Consider the following 22127-nt stretch of genomic DNA (forward strand, 5'->3'; position numbering starts at 1 on the left):
CTCTCAGCCCTATAAACTTCAAAGAAAAATAAATTAAATAAATTAAAATAAGCTGAAAGACATAGATTGATAATCCGAGGTCCGGCGTGCGCGCTAAGGGACGCACCACTCGACCGGCTTCTATCACGTTCTTATCCTGGAAAATCTGCGAAAAAGAAAAGAAAGATTGCATCAGCAAGTCAACTTGTCACACATCTGATTTCAGAAATTGGGAATTGGCCTGATCGTTCAGACAGTCAAGATGGTCGACTCAGAGAAGGGCCAGTTCGTGTTCACGGCCCAGAAACCGCATACCCCGGAGCTGGTGGTAGAAGAGACCAATGCACAGTCCGACAGTCTGATGTTCGTCCAGGCTCCTCTGGAAGATGGCCGGAGCAATCTCAACCCGGAGCGGGGGGATGAGTGGGCCGATCTAGAGAAGCGGGTACGATGGAAAGTCGATCTCCGTCTCTGTAGCATCGGCGGGCTCTTATGCAGTCTCAATTTACTAGACTCGGGCATTTTGTCCTCGGCCTCAGTGACGACTATGCTCGATGATCTTGATTTAAACCAGGGGAATCGGTACTCCGTCTCCATCTTTATTTTCACAATCGCCAGTGTGGTCTTCCAACTGCCATGCACAGTGGCAGTTCGCTTTATCGGTCCACGCATCTGGTTTGCGACAACCACATTCACATTTGGGCTATTGACCCTGTGCACTGCCTTCGTTCGCACCTGGCAGCAGATGATTGTCCTACGTGTGCTGCTCGGTATCTCCATGTCCGGTATCTACCCTGGTCTGACTTACCTGGTTAGCGCCTGGTACCCGCGACGAGAGCAACAGCTCCGATTTGCATTCCTGCAGTCCGGGGAAGTTGTGATTCTGGCGACTGGCAATATCGTCAATTTCGGTCTCAATCATTTGAACGGCGTGGCCGGGTTGGCGGGTTGGCGCTGGATGTATATTGTCCAGGGTCTTATTACTTGTGTCCTGGGTATCGTCACGTACTGGTGGATGGTCGACTTCCCCGAGAACGCCCAGCGCAGCTTTTTCTTTCTTTCGGACCAGGAAGCGCGTGTCGCCACGCGCCGAATTCAAGATGATCGAGCCGATGTTATCCCCGAACCGTTTTCTTGGGGCACGCTTCTTGCTAATTTCAAGGATCCGAAGATCTACGGCTTTGCGGTCATGTTCTTCTTGCTCAATCTCATCTCGACAGCCTTGTCATATTTCTTACCCATCATCTTACAATCCGGCATGGGTTTCAGCTCAAATAAATCCATTCTGCTGTCCACACCGGTAAGTTTGACCCAGAGTATAAAATGACACATTTTCTAACTCCTTAGCTAGCCCTACTATTACGCCGTAATCCCGGTGATTCTCACCTCATTGATCGGAGATTTCTACCGCGTTCGTGGGCCGCTGATCATCTTCAATGCTCTTGTCCTCATAGCTGGGTTCCTGATGTTCGGCCTTCCCGCATCCACCTCGGTGACAGTTCGTTACATCGGAACCTTCCTGGCGACTGGCGCTTATATATCCAACTGGGCTGCTCTCAATGCTTTCCAGGCTAACAATATCGTGGGCCAGTGGAAACGAGTGGCCACTGCTGCGGCGGTCACTGCATGTAACGGACTTGGGGGTGTGGCAGGCAGCTTTATTGTCCGCCAACAAGAAGCCCCGCACTATCAGACCGCAGTTTGGGTGTCAGTCGGGTAAGTTTTAGAGACTATTGAACATTGGGCTCTGGCTGACAACATGCTAGTTCCCACATTCTTCTCATTGCGATCGTGGGTGCATTCGCATTTTACTTTTACACCGTCAATCGACAGCAAGGGCGGGGACTAAAGGTCCTTGAGGGTGTAGTGAGTACTTTCTATCAATACCCGGTGGATTGTGTGATTTTTGCTAATGAATGGAATCCAAAAGTCTGGCTTTAGATACACTTATTGACCAAGTGTAAATATGAAACTTGGGAAGGTTCTGTTCACGAATACAGACACCGCTTTAAAAGTCTTCAAATGTTGTGATATGAAGACTTACTTTCATTTATCACGTATATATTTCGGGGTTTTCTACACGCCATCTTTCATCCAAAAATTCATTGATTGGTTCCTACACATTGGGTCATTCCTAGTGAAATTTGCTTCGACAAGGGAGATTCCCATTTTCAGGATGTTGGCCACATTTCCTCTAAGATGTCCAGATCTGTGAGTACGACTGCTAACTCACATTGCTTCTGAAGTTCGTCTAGTAAACGCTTCTTGGTCTCATAGTCGTAGACTCGAGATTGATACAACTCTTCACTGAAATCCTCTGTACTCAGCCAATCACTCCATCCATGGAAGCCGATTGAGGTCACCCGAGGACGGTGGCGTAGGCCAATACACAGGCTTTGGTCACGAAGAATGATAGACCACCAAAGGCGTTTCTTGAGCGATATTGTCACATTTTCCACCAAGGATGGATGACTATCGATGAACATGGCATGCTCAATGGCCCTTGTGACCCATAAGCTTCCAGCCTCGGGGTCTTCCGTAGAGGTATAATGCGTAAGAAGAACGGCGCCTTGTGCATTTGCATGAGACCATCTTTCGGTTCTCAGTTCGAACAATAGCTGCACCCAGCGCAGTCAATACCCAACCACGGTAAATATGACACTGAATTTGGGGATGCCTACATTGGCTCTGTTGTACAACTGCTTTTGTGCATCCCTCATATCATCAAATCCACATCGACGCAATGTTTCTAAGGAAACAAACTGTCATAGTTTAGTCTAAGAGAGGGAGTAATTGCTGGGACATCATAGCACTGACTGGGCAACTTGCTAAAAGCAATGATTGCAACACAAAAAGAGATATTTTGGGACCGGTAGATTGGTCATTTCGATAAATGCGCCAGAACTCAGCCTCGTCCAAGACAGGTACCGATGGGTGAATATGCTTGAAGTACTCCCGAACAAACTCGTCAATTGAATTGGAGTTTGGCAAACTGAAGCAATCTTTCGATGTTAGAAGTGCTACATCTTCGGAAGGGAGCGACATCAATTGTTGCGACTCGACGAAGGCGTATTGGGTATACGGAGCAATGGGGGATTGGGGTTGACTTGTCCCACGGTCATCCAAACTGAGACCATGTGCGCGGAGTTGTGAGACAAGAGATGAATGATCATTTGACTGGCAGAGGTCATCGTAATACCGGCCAGTGGTCACCTTGTTCGACTCTGGACTCTGGTGCGAGGGAAGCACCGTGTTTGCCAACATTGGCGATCTGATAAAGTTCAGTAAATGCCTGCTCGATGCAAGCTTTTCTATTCTAGTCTCACTTCTTAGGGTTCTTGTCACGGAGGACACATTCTCTGCGACCGTCTTGTCGGCACCGGGTACACGGAGACCCAAGTCTGGTTGCATCGCAGCGGACTTTGCGATGGCGGCACCAGGAGCAAGCTGTTGGCGCTCTTCTTATACGTCGCAACATTTTGTTTATAATGTCCAGTTTCCTTTTTATATCGGTACTTGGAGGGGGTATGACTGAGTGGACATAACTTGAGCAGGGTTCAAGAGAAACTCGGGTCTTGGTAGGGGGTCTGGGGGTTGATCAACGGTCGAACCATCAACGTTTGGAAGAAGCCGACTCGGCGTCTTATCCCGGAGGCATCTGTCCAAATTCAACTGCAATGTGGGTAATAATGTCCTTAGGCTTTAGAACGCTGTCAGCTCTCGATGATCTCGATGGTTCCAAGCGTTCCAGCTGGTAGTTGATTCCTAACATATGCAAGCCTCTACCCACTGTGCCTAAGCTGTTCTTTGATTAGAGAGAATGGTTGAGTATACTAAGACTTGACCTGACATCGCGGTGACCAGCGGCCAAAATCCAACTACGAGTGTCTACCTAGGTACTGGTCCAAGAGTCTAGCTCCATTGGTTTTGGAGGCCCTGATATGAACAGCTTCAAGATATTCCATTGCACTACATAAGCTACAAAAGTGTCATAGGTTCTCCAATCTGATGACCTTCATCCATGAACAGGGTCTGCGGCACGTCCCTTACCCCGAACATATGCTTACCGCGGAACTCGGCTTCTCCGCATTTCCCCACTTTAGGTTCTTCTTGATGACCTTTGGACTTCAATGATTTCGGTAGCGCCAACTAGGTATACCCGTTGCTGGGAAAGATCCAACAGCAGGTATGCGGTATTGAGCCGATTCACAAACCAGTTTCAAGTAGAGACGAAGTTTCTTGGCCTGCTTCAACGTCACGAGGGGTGATGTTGAAATGCCACAACCCCTAACGCGTTAAAAAAATCCGAAGTCTTGGAAGGAGATGGTTGCATGTAAATCCCTGCGAAATAGGGAGATATCAAAGCAGGATAGTTTCTCACAGCTGAAAGAGAAGGTGGTTGTGCTCAAAAGGTAAATCACAATTCTGGTTTTATGATTGTCATTTCGCATGATATGTTCCGCCTGCCCCGTGTAAATGTTGGGATGGGCAGGCACTTGGCCAAGCGGTTGTCGTTGGCGACAATTGGCGCACTGCTTGTTTGGAACCCGCCCATCCTCAGCTCGAGTGCCGTTTGATCTCGAGCTGCCAGATCGCCTCCGGGCGAAGACTTTTTTTTTTTGCGCTTTTTTTCGTGCTATTCTGGCTGCCTCAAGAGCTTCCCAATTCTCCCAGTATATCTCTTTCATGACCATCCTCCGTTTTCTTTTACCAAGAAATCGTAACATCAAAATCCAACAAGAGACATCCTGAGATTACCTCGATCAAGGCTGGTTGTTTCTCCTAATCACAATCATATGCCGTGTTACCTGAAGAGCCACTTACCGGAATCTTTTACACTGCTAAGTTTATCCAAATCATTCATTGACACAAAAAAACTGATATTCCAAATGTCTTGCTACCGAGTTACTCAACCTATACATTGAGGTTAAAGCTTAGAATTCAGAAGGCCAGCTTCGATTTCTTTCTTAGCATCCTCACGCAATACCCTCTTCAATATCTTTCCACTTGGGTTCCGTGCAATCGCGCCGACAAATTTCACGCCACCTGTAAGTGCTTTGTATTTCGCAAGGCGGCTCAATATATACTCTTGGATGTCAGCTTCCGTTAGCTTGGACCCTGAATCGCCGGGTCGTCGAACCACATAGGCGCGTGGATACTCGATATCAGCACCAGGGAAGGTGATTCCAATCACGGCTGCGTCTACAATCTGCGGATGCGACAAGATTACTGCCTCGAGCTCCGGTGGAGCCACCTGGAAACCGCGGACTTTAATCAGTTCCTTCCTGCGGTCCACAATATACCATTTGCGAGTACGCTGGTCACAATAGGCTATATCACCCGTTTTGAACCAACCCTCAGAGTCAAAGGCTTCGACATTAGCCTCGGGGTTGTTAAAGTACCCAGGTGTCACTGTCGGACCTCGGACACACAACTCGCCACGGACGCCAAAGGCTGAGATATTCTTTCCTTCTTCGTCGATGAGTCTGAACAGAATCGATATTAGTCCCATATTTGACACGGTGCTACACATTTGGCGGGGGAATTTGATGAAACACACTTAGCTTCAAGGTTTGGGATAAGCCGGCCGACAGATCCCGTATCATCGTGTTCGGGATAGGGAAACATAGTAGCCACACAAGATGTTTCAGTCATTCCCCATACCTGAGTGAATGGGGCATTGTCGCCCATTAGTGAGCGGAACCTGGCTTGGATGTTCTTATCCAAAGGAGCTGCTCCACAGCCTGCCATTCGGGCCTTTCGCAGATATGGTCTCTTTTGAGAAAGAGGTGACATGAGGATTGCTATTACGATTGGTGGAACCATAGCAAGGTCGGTGACATTGTACTTCTCAACTGTAGTGAGGTATGTCTCGAGGTCGAACCGACGCATCATATATGCGACTGAGCCAGCTTTCAGCGTTGAAATATGTGACACTGGAGCTGCAGATGCATGGAATATGGGTACCGCAATGACCCGCGAAATCTATTCGAGCATGTTAGGTGTCAGTGAGACCATTGTACTCGTTTCTCAAAGCTCTCCTCCAAGCTGATACCGGGATGAACTGACAGGGTAAGAACGCGGTTTCACGCCGTGAACAAGCTCATGCTGTGCAATAAGGTTATGGTGTGTTATTGTGACAGCTTTGGGCAGACCAGTGGTACCACTACTAAACAGCCGCGCCGCTGTAGTCTGTTGGCAGGTTTCTAGATCGTTGAATCGCACCCAATCCTCCTCACCGACTTCTAATAACTGTTTCCATGATTGCATTCCATCCGGAATGACTTGTCCCAGATTGTCAAAAACCCAAACATTTTGCTTGGGTATGTTTGTCTCTCCAACCGCACCCATGAGAGAATTCAAGATCTCGGGCTCGGAGAAAAAGAACTTGCTTTCGGAGGCCCTGATATGGTGAGCAAGCTCATGTGGGGTGTAAGATGGATTCGAGCCCGTGAAACATCCCCCAGCTCCGATAATGGCCAGCACAAGAATGCTATAACTTATCTAAAAATAAGTCAGCCTCCCGCAGCTTCATCTAAATGCATAATGGAACGCACATACATCATTGAAGGAATGAATGAGAACACAATCGCCTTTTTGAAGGCCAGATGCCCACAGGCCAGCAATGAGCTGGCGAACGAGCTTTCGCGCCTGGTTACAGGATATCGACCTGGTAGGATTTTTGACATCGATGTAGATCTACCGAGGTCAATTCAGTGGCCGGATGATGATAACGTTGAGATATTGATTGTCACTCACTGGCTGGTCTTGATCATATAGTGGCTCGTCAAAGATATAGGACAATAGGTCCTTTGTTGGAAGCAAAACCCTCTCTGCAGGTTCAAAAATCATACTGTGTTGAGCTGTAGATGCCGGATATAAGATTACCAGGTTCTATAGCGTTATTATGAAATAGTTCAAGGCAGCAGAAAGTTTTGATCTCAATAGGTGATCTATTTGAGTCTCCGCGGCTTCGACTGAACCCCTCTTATGTTTAGCTCGGTACTCGGGTCGCTTGAGTGGAAGAGCATGATCAGCCATTTTCATTGGGACTCAAAGGTGTTAGGGGCTTCATTAGGAGATCAGATGCAATTGCCAACAGGATAAAACACGATTTATGCAGTTCAATGTCGATGGTACTACGTTGAATATGACAAGTCCAAAAAGTACTATTTTATGCATTTTCTCTTACCCCGCTCCCCGGGTTTACCGTGCGGAGAAAACGGGTTTGATGGAATTTATATCACCACGCTTCCCTAGCTTGCCCAAATTATAGATATAATCTAGCAGAACTCGCTCGTGAAAGCCTTTTCCACACATTCTACGCTCACAGAAGCTACCACAGCTGCCAATGGTATATTCGGAGAGAGGAAAACTGGAATAAAAGCGGAAAAAGGACATGATAAATTATAAATTATGAAATTTCTATATAACAAGGTATTCAAGATGTTCCTCCCACAAATGTTGTATCAAAATGCTTTTAGTACTTCCTGATTCCAAGAAGGTTGGCATGATTGGTCACTGAGATGATTGGATATCAGTTTCTGCAGCAAGAGCCGAAGCACATGTCGGCAGCTGAATAACGTTTCCCCATTAGCTGATGTTGCATATCATTGCATTGGTATTGGGGTACTTACCATTATAGTTCTTGGGGAGGTCACGCTTATTATATCTGGTTGGCTGTGTCTGTCTAGGATGAATTAGCATTGTGATACTCTCTATCATTATATGCGCTGTTGGGGTAGTCATACCGTGGGACTAGTGTAGTTTCGGATGTTGTATCACCCTTGATCTCAGGCTCTTGGCTAGAATGTCTGGAGAAAATAGCCTTGAAGTGATCGTATCGGCTCAATCCGCTGTTTTGAGGCATTTTGAGGCTATGGTATTTGATATTCCGGAAGTGGAGATGAGATTTGGTTTTAAGATAATTTAGCAATGCCTTTATGTGTGGCTGAATATAATTGTTTTAATTGATATACATATCTACAGCCCGCATATCCAGGCCCTTTATATCTGTTACTTTGAAGTAAAAATTTGCAAGAATTAGTTGTTGGCCGTTGAACGAATGCCGAAGTGGCCATTATACTGTGTTCGCCGGCTGGTTCGCCGAGACCGGCAGATGACGTCATTTTATGGTGTTCCCCCGAAGGCGGTTCACCCAGCGGCATCTTTCGCATCTTTTGGGCATTGTTTCGCTCTAGCTAGTGTCTGGTGTGGAATTTTTCTATCTGTGACTGCGGCCACTCATCTCGGCCAGTCGTCTCGGCCAATTATCTCGGCCGCCCACTGTTCTCCATTCGCCGAGCAATTTCTTCGCTGGAATGACCTGATAAATGCGCATTAGCCTACATTCCTTGCGTTCGCCGATCAGCTGAAACAAGTCATGTCTTCTCCCCTCTCTGCTCGGCCATATCGGTCAAAACGTCAGCGCCCATGTGATCAATGTCGTGCCCGCAAGCTGGGCTGTCAAACTGACGGCGGAGGCCCCTGTCAACGATGCCGATCGGCCAAACTGGAGTGTACCTTTGATAATCCTCCACCAAAAAGAGCCAGAGGCGCTGGAAATTTTTCGCCCTTTGTCGCCCGTAGTGTTGATGAGAACACACTTATCTCGCAACCATGCGACAACAATTTCACCCGCGAGTCCAGTTGGGCAGGGAGTGCAACACAAAGTGTCGAACCACAATTTCCACCCATCGGCCTCGATCCAAGTAATACTGGGGTATCTCCAGGTTCCGGTGTTCTAGGCCCCGGAAGACCCCCGACACAATTCGTGCAAAGCATTGATCAACTAGAACACGGTTATGCCCAACTTTTCGGCGCATCGGCGGAATCAGACCCTTGGCTGTTAAGGCATTGTTGCTTTGACGATTCTGGCATGAAATACTTCTACAAAGTGCACTTTCGCAACGCCGGGGGTGTCCCTACGGCACAGAGAATTCCAATACATTTCATGATTTCATCCGAAGAGCTTACTACCTCCATTAAGCATGAAACTAGGGCCGGCGTTGGCGAAGCGACACGGGAACGCCTGAACTATCTAGTACCCCCTGAGTATGGAAGAAGGCTGATAGCTTTGTGAGTATTACCCCTCAATATAAGACCGAAGCATCACTGAACTAAAAGAACATCAGATTTGTCAAGTATGTCTTCCCTGCCCTGCCAATCATTTCCCGTTCCCAACTAGGGTTGACTGCGGCGACATATCAGCTACCGGACCTGTCGGCATTAGAAAAGGTGCCCGTGCACCTTCTCGCGGCCGTCTACGCATCAGCATTTCCATTTGTCGCCCATGATGATTATCTCTGTGTGCTGAGCACATATAATGCGTCACCAGTTGACACCTTGTGGCGGATGGTCTATGAACTCGTGACCGAAGAGATCCATAGTCCCCGTTTGGCCGTGCTGCAAGCAGCGTTGTTATATATTCACCAACAGCCAAAAGATGAGACCCGCCTCACGACCGCCGATACCCCGTTTCTGTGGTCCTTCGTCGGCCAAATCGTTGGGTTGGCCTGTTCCCTCGGCCTTCACATCGAATGCCGAATGTGGGGCATTCCGGCATGGGAAAAGCGCCTCCGACGGCGGTTGTGGTGGGCTGTGTATGCCGAGGACAAATGGCGCAGTTTGCTGATGGGACGTCCACCATATATCCATCCTGCAGAGTGGGACGTGAGTGAATTGGATGAAGGGGACTTTCTGGTGGGCCCACGACAAGGATTCTCAACTAGTTCTTGTGATACCGAGATTCCGTTCCGATACCTCGTCAATCTCACACGAATCGGCGAAGAGATCCATGAAACATTCTAGTACGTGTTGACTCTCAGTAGAGCCCCTCAATCGTTCGTCAGCGAATATTCAGTCTTGCTAACCATAATATGTAGCACGCTCCGGGCCTCCCAATTCTTGAACGCAAATTTCGTCGCCTCGGCCGAGCTCGGCCGCGGGCTGCTTGAGAAGTTGAATTGCTGGTATTCTTCTCTCCCAGAGACTTTTCGACTTCCCAATTGGAGCAAATCCGTCAATGGCCTTGCTCCGTACCCCACCTCGATCCATTTTGCTTACCTGTTGCTCGTGGTCTATGTTTACCGTGCGATGCTCAGACCGATGGCGCGATCATCCGAACCGCCACTTATCTTTGACTTGGAAGATATGTCTGCCACGTCACCATTGGCCGTAGATGAGTCGATGTTAGACTTCATGGACCTCCCGGAAATAGAATCATTACCGGAAATATCTATCTCCGATGAGTTTGGTACTGGCGATGCCACTCTACAAGCGGCAGAGAAGTGTGCCTCCATATTGGTGAACTTTGCGAGACGATTAACGTCTAGTGATTTCACCGCATTCTGGTATTCATGTAAGCTTCTCACCTTGACTTCCACTATCTCATCTGACTAGGTGCTAACATCTAACATCATAGGGTCACGAATCGGCTTCGCTACAATTTCAAATTACCTCATGTTACTACTGGTACAGGCACCAAATGTGGCACATGCAATACGGGGAAAGCATTTAGTAGACTCGTGGCTACAGGTTCTGCGATGTCAAAGCCAAAGCTTCCCACTTGTGAAACTCGGGCTTGCAAGACTGGATGCCCTTCACTGGGCAGGACTAGGAAATACCTTTGTCCTCCCTGTGCATGTTCAAGCGGCTATAGTAAACCCGGATATACCAGAATCTTGAGCAGATGAAATCGCGGCACTTCTTCCTGGGTGCATATTCACTTACATCTATAGGATTCCTCATCTACCTTATCGTGGCCGGTTTTCTTCTAACCAATTGCCCGGAAAAAATGCAAAACGACGGAAATAAAAAATGGCCCAAAGAGATATACGAACCACATACAGTGGTATATATATTTGAATAAAAGTTGATTTTATGGTTTTCCCTCGCCAACGAGAAACAGTGAATGGAAGGGATTTATAACATCCAAAAAGACATCTCTGCCGGTGAAAAGCGAGAAACAGCAATGATCTGCAAGAAATACAAAGTCCCCCGCGTCATGTCTATCAAAATTCAACGGGTGACGGCTCATTGGCATCGACATGTGGGCTTCGGTGAGGCGAGGACCTCACGTTCCAACAAGTAAGCAAAACATAGTTAATTAGATCAGTCTGTCAATGCAACCTGCTTATCTATATCCCAAGAACTAGAGGAGTTAGAATATCCACAATCACCACCACTGTGCCAATATAAACTCCACATTTCCCCGCAAAGCCCTTACCCCCACGCCCCTGTACACTCAGGAATGTAACGCTGCCACTTGATACAGCCCCTTGCTTCGCATAAAATGGTCGGGTCACAGCGCAGCCAACATCACAATGTCCAGATATGAAGTGGATTGTCCTATCCCTCGCTGCAGTCGCGTCTGCGCTGCAGATCCTGCCCCCGGTGCACTTTGATAACACTAGTTCAAGCCATAACAAAGGCTTTTTATTAGCAACCACCGACCGGACAATCTACCTGGATACGGATTTCGCTAGCTGGAAGGATCAGAATGGATTGACGCTGCTTCCACCATCGGCATCCGACTTCGCCAACACTTTTCGCGGCGACTTACAGGAGCTGACGAACAGTTCTTGGGAGCTTCGCACGGTCAAGCAATTTCCCAAACACGCGTCGGGAATATTCCTCGGTCGCGTAAACAATCCGGAGAGGTTTACCTATGAAAATGGACGTGAGACCGAGGAGGGATATGAGTTGGAGATCGAAGATGGCAGTGTGTTTATTCGAGGCTCCGGCGCGCGAGGTATGTGGTGGGGGACGCGAACGCTCCTCCAGCAGCTCGTTTTGACACCCTCATCCCTACCACCCGGTCGCGTGGAAGATGCCCCTGCCTATGCAACTCGTGGATTTTTGCTAGATGCTGGTCGCAAATGGTATTCCCTGGAGTTCTTGAAGGATTTGTGCACCTATGGCTCGTTCTTTAAAATGTCCGAGTTCCAGTACCATGCCACCGATAACTATCCACTGAGTCGCGGTCAGAATGAGACATGGAATGAAGTCTACTCGCAGTTCTCTTTGCATCCTGAAAGCGAGGCTCTTCATCCTCTTGTTCAGCGTGCCAACGAAACGCTGTCCCGGGCTGAGTTTGATGACTTCCAGCACCACTGTGCTCAGCGAGGTGTTACAGTGATGCCGGAGATTGAAAGCCCCGGGCACTGTCTCACGGTTACGAAATGGAGGCCTGAGCTCGCATTGGACTCGAAGGACCTACTCAATCTCTCCCATCCGGACACTGTTCCTTTGATGAAGTCCATTTGGGCCGAGTTCCTTCCTTGGTTCCACACAAAGGAGGTGCACATCGGCGCCGATGAATACGATCCTAACTTTGCGGACGACTATGTTGAGTTCGTGAACGAGATGTCCCGCTTTGTGCAAGAAACATCTGGCAAAAGTGTCCGTATTTGGGGAACATACGAGCCATCAAACAATACCATTAATAAGAACGTGACAGTTCAACACTGGCAGTATGGACAATCAGACCCAGTTGGTCTAGCCCGCAATGGCTATCAGGTCATCAACTCAGAGGATTGGTGGGCCTATATGTCACTGAAAAGCAACCATGTGCCTATCAGCCCAGCCCCCTATCCGCAGTTCTTCGATAATGCCCGCGTTCTCAACTTCGCCGATCAGAACGGATGGCAATGGACACCGGAGCTCTTCAATCCGGTGAATACGACTGAACAACCGGATGCCAAAGCTGTACCAGGTGCTCTTTTGGCTGCCTGGAATGACAGCGGCCCGGACGCTACTACTCAACTGGAAGCCTACTATGCAATCCGTGATGGCATCCCGGTCGTGGCTTCAAGAGCGTGGTGTGGTGCGCGTGGACCTCACCTGCACGAACAAACCTTGGACAAATCTATTGCAAAATTATCTTCTCAAGCCGTGGGACAAAATCTTGACCGACGCCTCCCAGGGGAAGCGGGTCATGGATCAGGACTTTTGCTTTCTTGGACACGGCCAACAACAAAGTCAAACCAGGATGAACATAATTTAGGCTATGGCAGTAAGGGAATGGGTTATACCCTCCAACTAGACATCACGGGCCCTTTCTCTTTACAGTCCTCCGATGCTACACTTACATTGTCATCAGACGGTGCATTGACTTTTGTTTCCGATGGATGGCCTTACCCACTTCGGTCTGTTGCCGAGGCCGATGGCTTCGACCAAGACCAGCCCGGACGAATTTGGGCTAATCAGACCACCTCCAGCCACGAGGTTGTGACAATCCCCCGTAAATCACAGGTCACTATCTCCACAAACGAGATTTATGGAAGTCGTGTGTGGGTGGACGGAGCCTTTGTCGGCCGCTTTGAAGTCTTTATCTACGGTGGAAAGAATCAAGTTTTCTCATGGGGTCAGATGGCCTTTGTGGCGCCGTTGGATGTTTTGAAAGGCTCGGGTTTGCAAAATTTGACCATTTTTCAGGGTAGCAGGGATGGTTGATATTGAATAGCTATCGTCTACTGCAGCCTGTAGGCCTAGGTTTTCTCTAATCCCGTTCGATACACTGTTAAATTTTGTGAAACTAGCTAGAACACCTTGTCTTATATACTTTGTCACAAGGAAAAGAAATATCAGGTCCGTATTGCTAGCTATCTCTGTCTTCTCAACCGTATCATAAAGCCATTCTCAATCAAGCGATTGAGCGTGTAAAAGCACAACCACGCCCATCATAGGCAAAAGGTCCCTTTCAAATTAGCCATCTCAAAACATACTTTTCCTGGTTCGCCATAGTAGAATTCAATAGCGAGATCTCACGCTCCCATAGGAGACACCATTAAATTGTAGGTCAAACAACAGCGATGCAGAGGTTGGCGTTAAAACCAAATCGTAGCTGACGTGGTAAAATTGTTTCCCTCTGGAGTTCCTCTTCTTTTCAAAAAGCTCTTTCGGGATTCTGCTCAGATCTGCCTCCAGCACACACAGTTCTGCAACACCTGTTCATGTCAGTAAAGCGCTATATATATTGGCGAGACGGGGACATACTGGAATCCATCTCTTCGGGGGGTGTGGCTATCTGGCAAAACCAAAAGTTTGACAGAAATACAAAAGATTGGCCAGGGCCGACTGTACGGTAGAAGTTCATCCTTATTGGCTCACTCTCGGCCACGGGGTTTCCCTGAAAGTCCCTCAGGTAAGCACACAAAGCCCCCCAAGGAATGTTCAGGACCACTGAAGGTTACTCACTTTAATGATATACCATTTCATACGATTGTCCATCTTCCATTCCTCTTCATAAGGACACCATATGAGGTTTTCATCTGCGCGATGCTTTGTAGAATTAAACGGGGTTCTCGCATTAACGCCATAGCTGCATCTGGCAATGCGACTTTCTACTTGGTTGCCTTCCTGGCCACGGATAACGGCGCCCCTAAGCCTGTTAGGTACAAAGCAAGTGTTAAGAACGATTTGAATGCGCACCTAGCAACAGCAGACCACCTATTATTATATCAGTATTGGGTTGAGTTACCAAGAGGTCGAGGACTTACGCGTTCGGGGGCTGCATGATTTGGATGCCGTCGGAAGCAGCCTGTAGGCGCTTAAAGAGATACTCCGAGGCTCCAAGGCCCCCCACTAGAATAATAGCCTAATTGAAATGAGTCAAGCTTCTTTGAAAAGTGCTTCGGACTTTTACCTTGGTTGAAAAACCTGCTTCCTTCACGCTCATTCTCTGCTCGGCGACCAGTTCCTCAATCTGCTCGATGATAGGATCGAAAATTCCTTTCACTTGGTCTCTATGTCTGGATTAGAGTGGCCCACGGTCGAGGCGATGAAGTAAAGCTATTTTCATACGTACTTGTCTAGATATAAGTGCCCCTCACTAAGCTCGACGTTAGAGATCCCCGAAACCCCAGGGACTGGGATCCAATATCCTGGCTCACAGATCTCATCGTCGTCGAGAGGACCTGTGTAACCAGGCTTGATGTAGTCTTGCCAGTACTTTCTTGCTGCCCTTACAGTAGACTGGGGGATCGGTTGATCTGACTGTTTCTCAATGATGTCTTTGATAAGTGCGTCAAATCTCTCATCCAACATCACTGAGCCACAAACAGCGCCTAGAATTTGTCAGGGAGAAGCAAGAGCAGAAGCGTATGCGCCTTTGATAAATACCAGTTCCATTTGTGGCCTCCTCAAACCTTAACAGGTTGGTTTCCTTGACGCGATAGGTAATGATGTCCTATATATCACTCAATTTTGTCCAATCGGTTTCATATAAGAAAGACTCACGACTGTTCCACCTCCAGCATCACAGACAACCAAGCAGTCTCCTTCCTACAATTTGTCAGCTCATTCAATTCCAAATCATAGTGGGATGAGCTCCAAACCGCGCATGTATTTGGTTGAATTGTCCGAATTGCACACACCGCAGCCGCCTCCGGTTCAGACAAGAGTCTCAAATTTCCAGGCGACATACCAGCTCGATGTGCCGCCTGCATAGTAAGATCTTTGGCTTTGTCAGACCACACAGCGGGAACAGTGAGGATATATTCCAAGTCCATGCTTTGCAGCGCCGTTCCAAAGCGACGTGTCAAGACCTCATGAGCGTGGGCGACTAATTTTCCCAAGTAGTCCCCAACCACCTCCATCGGCGTTTTACGCAGGTCTTTGATAATTTTCTGAGAGTCAGAAGCAGGTGCGTAGCGAAATTTCTGGCTTCCATCTAGCAACAGCTTAACTCCTTGGATGAGCCGCTGCTCCTTGCCCGGATGGATCGACTGTTCAGTCTGATAACCCCATTTCATGTGCTTGCCATCGTAGAAACATAGGGTTGGGACCTTCTGACTTGTGACTGTTGAATAGTTAGTTTTGATGAACTTGTCTGTTATCTTAGACTCACTGTTGCCACCACCTGGCCATGTCTGAATGAGCTCAATATCATCAGGGCAGTCTTCCAATCCCCAGGCAACGCTGTAAAAGTCAGCCTATTACTTCATAGTTACTATCAATACATCGTATCTATGGATACTCACCCGCTGAAGGTTGTTCCGAAATCAACACCAACTATGAGTTTTGGTCGCTCCTCTGTGGTTGCCATAATGAATTTGTACCACTTGTGTCTTTCTTAGAGAGTCTTGAAAGGTAGAGGAAGTGAAAGAGCTATATACGACAGGGAGAACTTGTGGATGATATTTGTTCAATCCAAAGTTTGCCGTTTCGCAAGTTTGATATCATTGACTGTTGCGCTTAGCCGCAATGAGCGTCGGCGTGAGGCATATTCCTACCACATCAGGTAATTGTGTTGTCATCAATTTGGGGAATGTGTCATGAGTTAAAATTAAAACTGTTCCATTTACTATTTCAAACTTCCCATCATTCAACTATCGGTACACAATGTGTCCTCAAGACCAACCTGAGCCTGAACAGGCGACTAAGAGTACTGAAACCTCCCCAGATTCATCCTCGAAATGGGGGCAAGTTACCGTTGGTTCGTTTTTCCCCCTCCATGGCCTATATGGAATTCACTAAATTCATTAGCTTGCGTGGATCATAAAGCCATGTGTGACGAAGTTGAACGGCTCCATCAGGTCTGGGATGAAAGTCCCCCCTATACTTGGTTTTATCTAACGAACAGACCAGCAAATCAAGATCGCAGAACAAAATGTAGGGTTCTTTCAGAGGGGGCGGATACTCGCAGAGGAGCAGGCCCGTCAACGAGGCGAACTACTCGAAAATGCTACTAAGGAAGCAAAAGTAGCCAGAAAAGAGAGCCGAATTCTCATGACCAAAATAGCAAGCCTACAAGCTGGGATTGAGACTTTCTCCGACGAAGAGGCTAAACGAGAGATGTGCCTACTCTATCATGATCTTGCACACTGGAGGTTTACTCATTTCGCGGCAAAGCCAACACGAATGAACGATCCCACCCATCCTACGCCAAGATCAGATATGCTTGATATCTCGACATTGGATATTATTCAGGCGGACATTGCCGCGTTAATTTATCGGTCGTTTTGGAATGGATTTATGGTTGGATCTGATCACCATTGGAGTAATTATCTCCGCAAGATCGACTCCGAAATAGATAAAAAATGTAAGCGCTCAGAGATCACTATTGTCACTGCTTTCTAACAACGGAAGTTTCTAATCACATCTCCCGGCATTGGAGATGTGCGATGAGCTCTGCCATCTTATCATTGGAAACCCCTAGTTTACAAGAACAGTGTAGCTGGATCATCGAGAAGGTAGAAGCCTGCTTCGGTCGCTACGCTGTCACCGACAGACTAAAACGCATGCAAAAGCTACATAACATCATTGCACGCTGCATCAAGTTCAAACATAAATTGGATTGTCAGGAAGACAGATACATCTTTTGGGGCAGTTACCAATACGGATTACCGTTCCGGGATGAGGAAATGCGTACGCTCACAGAGGAAGATACCTCGGATGGATTCGTCCAGGCTAGCTTGTGGCCTGGTCTATATAAGGTTATCCAAAAGAACGAATGGTCTATCGTTGAAAAGGAGATTGTGAAAAAGATTCCCCCAGTGACCTCTTCGGTTGAAATGAGCGATGAAATGGAATCCCACGAAGGTGACCAAGACTTGAATGAGATTTGAACCATGGCTTATACGAAGAAGTTGTATATTGCGACTGTTGCCTTCAATTTGAATATCTTGCTATAGAAACTCCGTTGCTTGTCCAATGCGAAAAAGAAAAAACATGCATATATCCATACTAGTTACCCCCTAGATACTAAACTCCCTCGGCAAACCCGTCATTTCCAGATTCCGTGTCAATCTTCATAGAATCCATTAAACCACAGACCTCGAAGATCGTTCGTGGTCCTAGACCGTCAGGTACACCGACTACTCCATCTGCCTTGAGGCGCTCCAAAGTGGCCTTGATGCCCATGTAAGCTGGGGTAATCGTGGCGAATGAAAAGATCATGATTCTGAAGCCCATTTCCTCAGCCTCCTTTGTAGTAATGAGAGGACTCGCTCCATTCTCAACCATGTTGAGAAGAAGAGGCCAAGGAGCCAGATCCTGGACTGCTTGACGGGCTTGCTCTTTTGAAGTAAAGCCCTCAAGTAGTCCAACATCAGCTCCAATATCCCTGGCAGCCTTCAGTCGGCGGATGCACTCCTCGTAGCCATGTTGCTGGAGTGCGTCGGTCCGTGCAATCAGAACAATATCCGAGTGCAAGCGATCCTTGGTCAGCTTGGCGGCACGAATGCGCATGAGGTATTCCTCCAGGCCAACGACTTTCTTGCCATTGAGGTGACCGCAACGCTTGTTTTGGATCTGATCTTCAATATGGAAGCCAGCCACGCCTGCCTGGATGTATTGCTGTACAGACTTTGACACCATCAAAGGGCCTTGAAGAAAGTTAGACTCCCTTCCAAACAAGCGATAATGGTCTATTATTTTCAGAGTACGGATCACTAACCTCCATAGCCAGTATCCATGTCTGCGATCAACGGAGGTCCGAATGGATCCAAGTTTGCGATCATTTCGGCGTTGGTCTTCATGTCATGAAGCTGGGCCAGGCCGAGATCAGCCATTCCCAGGCGTGATGCGGTAGTTCCAGCACCAGTCTGTGAGCTTGGTTAACATACAGTGTGGTGTTAGAGATCAGATTTCTTACCATGTACAGTCCCTTGAAACCAACCTCCATGGCAATGCGAGCAGAGAGGCCATCATACACACCAGGACACACGATGAGCTCTTTGGTGTCTTTCAGCATGCGGCGCAACTTGGAAGCTGCAGGAATCACATAGAGAGAGACGGTAGGCTCCTGCCGGGTCCCGTTGACCTCGTAGTATCCATCCTTCTCGACGGTGATTGTGATAGTCATGTTCGGAACTTTGGTAAAGGAGATGTCTTTTTGTTTGGACAGTTGGATTCTTGTGCTACAGTCGAAGGATAACGCTGCTCTTTATATTTTCCAGTTCTATACCCCGCAAGTGATTTTGCTACATGCAGAGACACCAGTCCCAGAGGAGACATGTCTGCCTGCTCGTAGGGGACAAAAGCATCTCACCAAAGGCAAAAGTCTTGGTTTCTTGGGGATGTAACATTCCACCATCTGCCAAGACGTTCAGATGGCTTATCTTCCTTCGCGTCGTACTGATCCTAGATGACCTCAGCTGAGTGAGTCCATGAAGAACTAATTGCGCAAGATTAACAGCGCTAGTTTCGGGGCCAGGTGTTCAGATTATTCCCATCAATCAAGAGCCACAATAGGGTTGCATACATATATCTCCGTACGGACAGCCAAGATCTAGATAATGCATGTTTACATTGGGCTTTCCAGGTTGATTGGGATAGGCTGGGGATGAAGAACTCGACCCACAATGTTGATCCTGAGGACTTACTTCTCAGAGAAATTTAATCAATCTGAGTACCTTGGCAAGATGACTGCATATTGTAAAGTGTCGCAATGCATTTGCGCTCTTTTCACGGGAGAGATCTTCGCCACGCCATCTTCAGAGGGGTTTCCGTCTCTTGGCTCAATGCACCGTTCCACAAAGACCCTCGTTCGCCAAGCTCTTCAGACCGGGAGATCATCACCCAAAAAATACAAAAGGTGCTATTGTACTGCTGTATAGCGAATCAACGCGTACTGTCGTGCAATGTGTACCTTGTGTACACGAAGTGCCAAGGTAGGTAAGTCAAGACTCTTCTAGCCTTGTTGGGCTATCGCCGTGGGGCTGAGTCAGCCATGTAATTTCCCCGGGCCGGAATTCCTCCTCTGGGACTCCGAACTGCATCGCCAATTTCTACCCCATCTTCACTATACCACTAACTCATTTCACCCCTGTTACTTGGAATACCCCCTTTTGAACTCACAAGGACGATCCCCTTTTTACTTTTATCAACTCAATTCGGCCTATCATGGCTCTCACACAACCAACCAATTCCGAGTTTCCTTACTCACTGTAAGCCCCTCCCCCACCCCAAACTAGCTCCAAAACAAAGGCAATCAATACTCACTTTTTGACTCAGCACAATATCCGTACCTCTCCCAACCAATCGCCTTGCATCATGCGCTCTACGCGCTTTGGAAGTTGACGCCGAACTATCCCCTTTCGTACGACGGACTCTCACCCTTGGGGCTCCGGCGGTCGAAGCACCATCCCAGCCGAAGGAAAAGAAACAAAAGCAGGACCCCGATGAGGCTAAAACCGTGTTGAAGATAACATACATCGCGACAACCAACCGGATGCTGCGCGTTTCTGTCAACGGATTTATGGAGAATCTAGGTGTGGTGCTTGGCGTCATGGCAGAATTGGATATTGACGTACTCAAGGCTGAGATGGAGGGCTGAATTTTTGGATCTGCCTTACAGCGATATGCGCTATTGTTCCCGTCCGTCTTGGCCTCATCGCTTTCGGGATCGCCCGCCGGGAGGATTTGTCTTGAAACTCTGAGACGCTTGGCTTGCCACAAGGATTGGGGATCATGCACAGCAGGTCGCACATCAACCCCTCCATGGGAACCCATAGTGACACGAGTCCTGTCTGTGAATGGGGTTTAGTAGAAGAAATTTGCCGCCAAGCAGCCGGCCGACGCGTATCCCACCGGGTCATCCTTGGCACTCTAGGCGTGCATCGGAGACTAAGTTGATATGCACTCGGCTTTGTCCCCGGGCCCATCCAACAGAAATACCAAGGGCGCTATGCACGACATGTGATAGTGGCTATCCTTATCTGGTCTCAATTCCTGCAGATTCCTTAGATGTCCGCGGAGTTTCGGAGTTTTTCACTGCACCTTGGCTCCGTCTTAGGGTGCATCAATTAGGTAGGATGATGATGCGATTGACCGGGGGATGGGAGGGGAAGGAAGCGTTGGCAGATTTCATAGTCTATTCACCTGTCCTTCAATCGCCGCGGAAAAGAAAAAAAAAATGCCTCTTTCGGTTGTGTTTAATTTTGATGGTTCCCTGCGTATCTTTGTGTTTCCATCATCCTCCCCATTTCTCTCTCATTGTAGTCAATAACATCGGAAATGGACCGTGAAAAGGGCGCATTCGGTGGACTTTCAACATCTCTAAAAGCTGAACTCGAGCCTCAGCATGCTGACCTCCTACTTTTTGCTTGTTGTTTGACATCGGGACTTGTAGATAGTACGATATACAGGGGTAGGAACAAGCCCCAAGTCCTGTCTACTCAACTGCGGCACATTTGACACTAACATCCATAGCCTACAACACTTTTGTCTCTATGCAAACAGGTAAGATCACAAGCTCACTCATCTACAATCCCACATCAGGGTCGAACAATCCCCATGGTTTGTAGGAAACACCATCTTCGTCGGACTGGGTGCATCGCACCAAAACCTCCGTCCATATGGCTGGGCACGCTCGCTCACATCCATCGGATGTTTCATCCTGGGATCCTTCGTCTTCGCACGATTACATCGCGTCCTAGGCACTCGGCGACGAGTGTCGTTGATGTTGTCTTTCCTGCTACAGGCCAGTATAATCCTGCTTACGGCTGGACTGGTTCAAGGAGGTGCCGTTTCTAGTACGCTAGCCGGCAAAGGTTCACAGACAGCACCCCCATGGGATCAGGAAGTCCCGATCATTCTCCTTAGTATCCAGTCTGCCGGTCAGATTGTAGCGAGTCGTGCCTTGGGATACAATGAGATCCCGACCGTGGTGATTACCAGTCTCCTCTGCGATCTAATGTCGGACCCCCAGCTGTTTCTTATTAGGAATGTGAAACGCGACCGGCGGATCATTGCGTTTGTGTTGACGCTTGTGGGCGCCATCGTCGGTGGATGGGTCACTAAAGTCACCGGGGGGGTTGCTCCCATTCTCTGGCTGGCAGCTGGTATCAAGGGCTTGCTCGTCCTAGCCTGGGCCTTTTGGAAAACTAAATAGAGGGCATCGTGAGTTCCTCCGTTCAGTGTTGGGGCTATCAAAGGCAGACTTGACACAACCGTCAAGGAATGTCAGTGTACAGTTCAACAGATTAACCGAATACGAATACAGGCCATACCTAGTCTTACGCCGTTTATCTCCTTCCACTGCGGTCGCAACTCCGTCGCCATCTTGAAAAGAGGCCGATACACAGGTTGGGTGTGGTCAGATTGGGGAATGATGATATGATGAACCCTTCGTTTCAATCAATAGTTGTACATGGGAGAATGATCTGCGCTCCAACCACATTTAGCTTTATGCCCTCCCCTGT

General features: G+C 48.0%; 11 protein-coding genes across 11 annotated transcripts; 6 read left to right on the forward strand and 5 right to left on the reverse strand.

Annotated features, from left to right (window-relative positions):
• Positions 1-241: 241 nt before the first annotated feature.
• On the forward strand, positions 242-1920 carry N7537_002265 (putative MFS transporter; the record flags this gene model as incomplete). Its single annotated transcript, XM_056893323.1, has 3 exons — positions 242-1279; positions 1331-1695; positions 1746-1920. 3 exons carry the CDS (start codon positions 242-244, stop codon positions 1918-1920), a joined length of 1578 nt encoding a protein of 525 aa, XP_056758318.1.
• A 230-nt stretch (positions 1921-2150) lies between these two features.
• Positions 2151-3243, reverse strand: N7537_002266 (fungal specific transcription factor domain-containing protein; the record flags this gene model as incomplete). The annotated part of the gene is made up of 2 exons (XM_056893324.1): positions 2151-2597; positions 2908-3243. 2 exons carry the CDS (start codon positions 3241-3243, stop codon positions 2151-2153), a joined length of 783 nt encoding a protein of 260 aa, XP_056758319.1.
• Positions 3244-4906: 1663 nt separating this feature from the next.
• N7537_002267 (acyl--CoA ligase) lies at positions 4907-6831 on the reverse strand (the record flags this gene model as incomplete). The annotated part of the gene is made up of 5 exons (XM_056893325.1): positions 4907-5465; positions 5540-5964; positions 6049-6483; positions 6541-6678; positions 6739-6831. The coding sequence occupies 5 exons, from the start codon at positions 6829-6831 to the stop codon at positions 4907-4909; spliced, it is 1650 nt and encodes a 549-aa protein (XP_056758320.1).
• A 628-nt stretch (positions 6832-7459) lies between these two features.
• On the reverse strand, positions 7460-7849 carry N7537_002268 (uncharacterized protein; the record flags this gene model as incomplete). Its single annotated transcript, XM_056893326.1, has 3 exons — positions 7460-7500; positions 7617-7669; positions 7731-7849. The coding sequence occupies 3 exons, from the start codon at positions 7847-7849 to the stop codon at positions 7460-7462; spliced, it is 213 nt and encodes a 70-aa protein (XP_056758321.1).
• A 513-nt stretch (positions 7850-8362) lies between these two features.
• On the forward strand, positions 8363-10665 carry N7537_002269 (uncharacterized protein; the record flags this gene model as incomplete). The annotated part of the gene is made up of 4 exons (XM_056893327.1): positions 8363-9057; positions 9114-9788; positions 9864-10339; positions 10403-10665. 4 exons carry the CDS (start codon positions 8363-8365, stop codon positions 10663-10665), a joined length of 2109 nt encoding a protein of 702 aa, XP_056758322.1.
• A 648-nt stretch (positions 10666-11313) lies between these two features.
• Positions 11314-13434, forward strand: N7537_002270 (beta-N-acetylhexosaminidase; the record flags this gene model as incomplete). Its single annotated transcript, XM_056893328.1, has 1 exon — positions 11314-13434. One exon carries the CDS (start codon positions 11314-11316, stop codon positions 13432-13434), a length of 2121 nt encoding a protein of 706 aa, XP_056758323.1.
• Positions 13435-13731: 297 nt separating this feature from the next.
• On the reverse strand, positions 13732-16027 carry N7537_002271 (Hsp70 family protein; the record flags this gene model as incomplete). The annotated part of the gene is made up of 12 exons (XM_056893329.1): positions 13732-13928; positions 13978-14110; positions 14179-14362; positions 14413-14430; positions 14481-14578; positions 14627-14726; positions 14789-15047; positions 15103-15169; positions 15220-15264; positions 15357-15781; positions 15830-15900; positions 15963-16027. 12 exons carry the CDS (start codon positions 16025-16027, stop codon positions 13732-13734), a joined length of 1662 nt encoding a protein of 553 aa, XP_056758324.1.
• A 296-nt stretch (positions 16028-16323) lies between these two features.
• Positions 16324-17549, forward strand: N7537_002272 (uncharacterized protein; the record flags this gene model as incomplete). The annotated part of the gene is made up of 3 exons (XM_056893330.1): positions 16324-16417; positions 16565-17023; positions 17071-17549. The coding sequence occupies 3 exons, from the start codon at positions 16324-16326 to the stop codon at positions 17547-17549; spliced, it is 1032 nt and encodes a 343-aa protein (XP_056758325.1).
• A 136-nt stretch (positions 17550-17685) lies between these two features.
• N7537_002273 (isocitrate lyase/PEP mutase family protein) lies at positions 17686-18787 on the reverse strand (the record flags this gene model as incomplete). Its single annotated transcript, XM_056893331.1, has 3 exons — positions 17686-18308; positions 18380-18527; positions 18578-18787. The coding sequence occupies 3 exons, from the start codon at positions 18785-18787 to the stop codon at positions 17686-17688; spliced, it is 981 nt and encodes a 326-aa protein (XP_056758326.1).
• A 1040-nt stretch (positions 18788-19827) lies between these two features.
• On the forward strand, positions 19828-20260 carry N7537_002274 (CTAG/PCC1 family protein; the record flags this gene model as incomplete). Its single annotated transcript, XM_056893332.1, has 2 exons — positions 19828-19871; positions 19939-20260. The coding sequence occupies 2 exons, from the start codon at positions 19828-19830 to the stop codon at positions 20258-20260; spliced, it is 366 nt and encodes a 121-aa protein (XP_056758327.1).
• Positions 20261-20940: 680 nt separating this feature from the next.
• N7537_002275 (YoaK family protein) lies at positions 20941-21817 on the forward strand (the record flags this gene model as incomplete). Its single annotated transcript, XM_056893333.1, has 3 exons — positions 20941-21073; positions 21136-21165; positions 21231-21817. The coding sequence occupies 3 exons, from the start codon at positions 20941-20943 to the stop codon at positions 21815-21817; spliced, it is 750 nt and encodes a 249-aa protein (XP_056758328.1).
• Between the last annotated feature and the right edge of the window lie 310 nt (positions 21818-22127).

The sequence above is a fragment of the Penicillium hordei genome (assembly GCF_028827395.1).
Source record: "Penicillium hordei strain IBT 12815 chromosome Unknown utg000001l_segment0_segment0, whole genome shotgun sequence".
In the NCBI taxonomy this organism is placed as follows: Eukaryota; Fungi; Ascomycota; class Eurotiomycetes; order Eurotiales; family Aspergillaceae; genus Penicillium; species Penicillium hordei.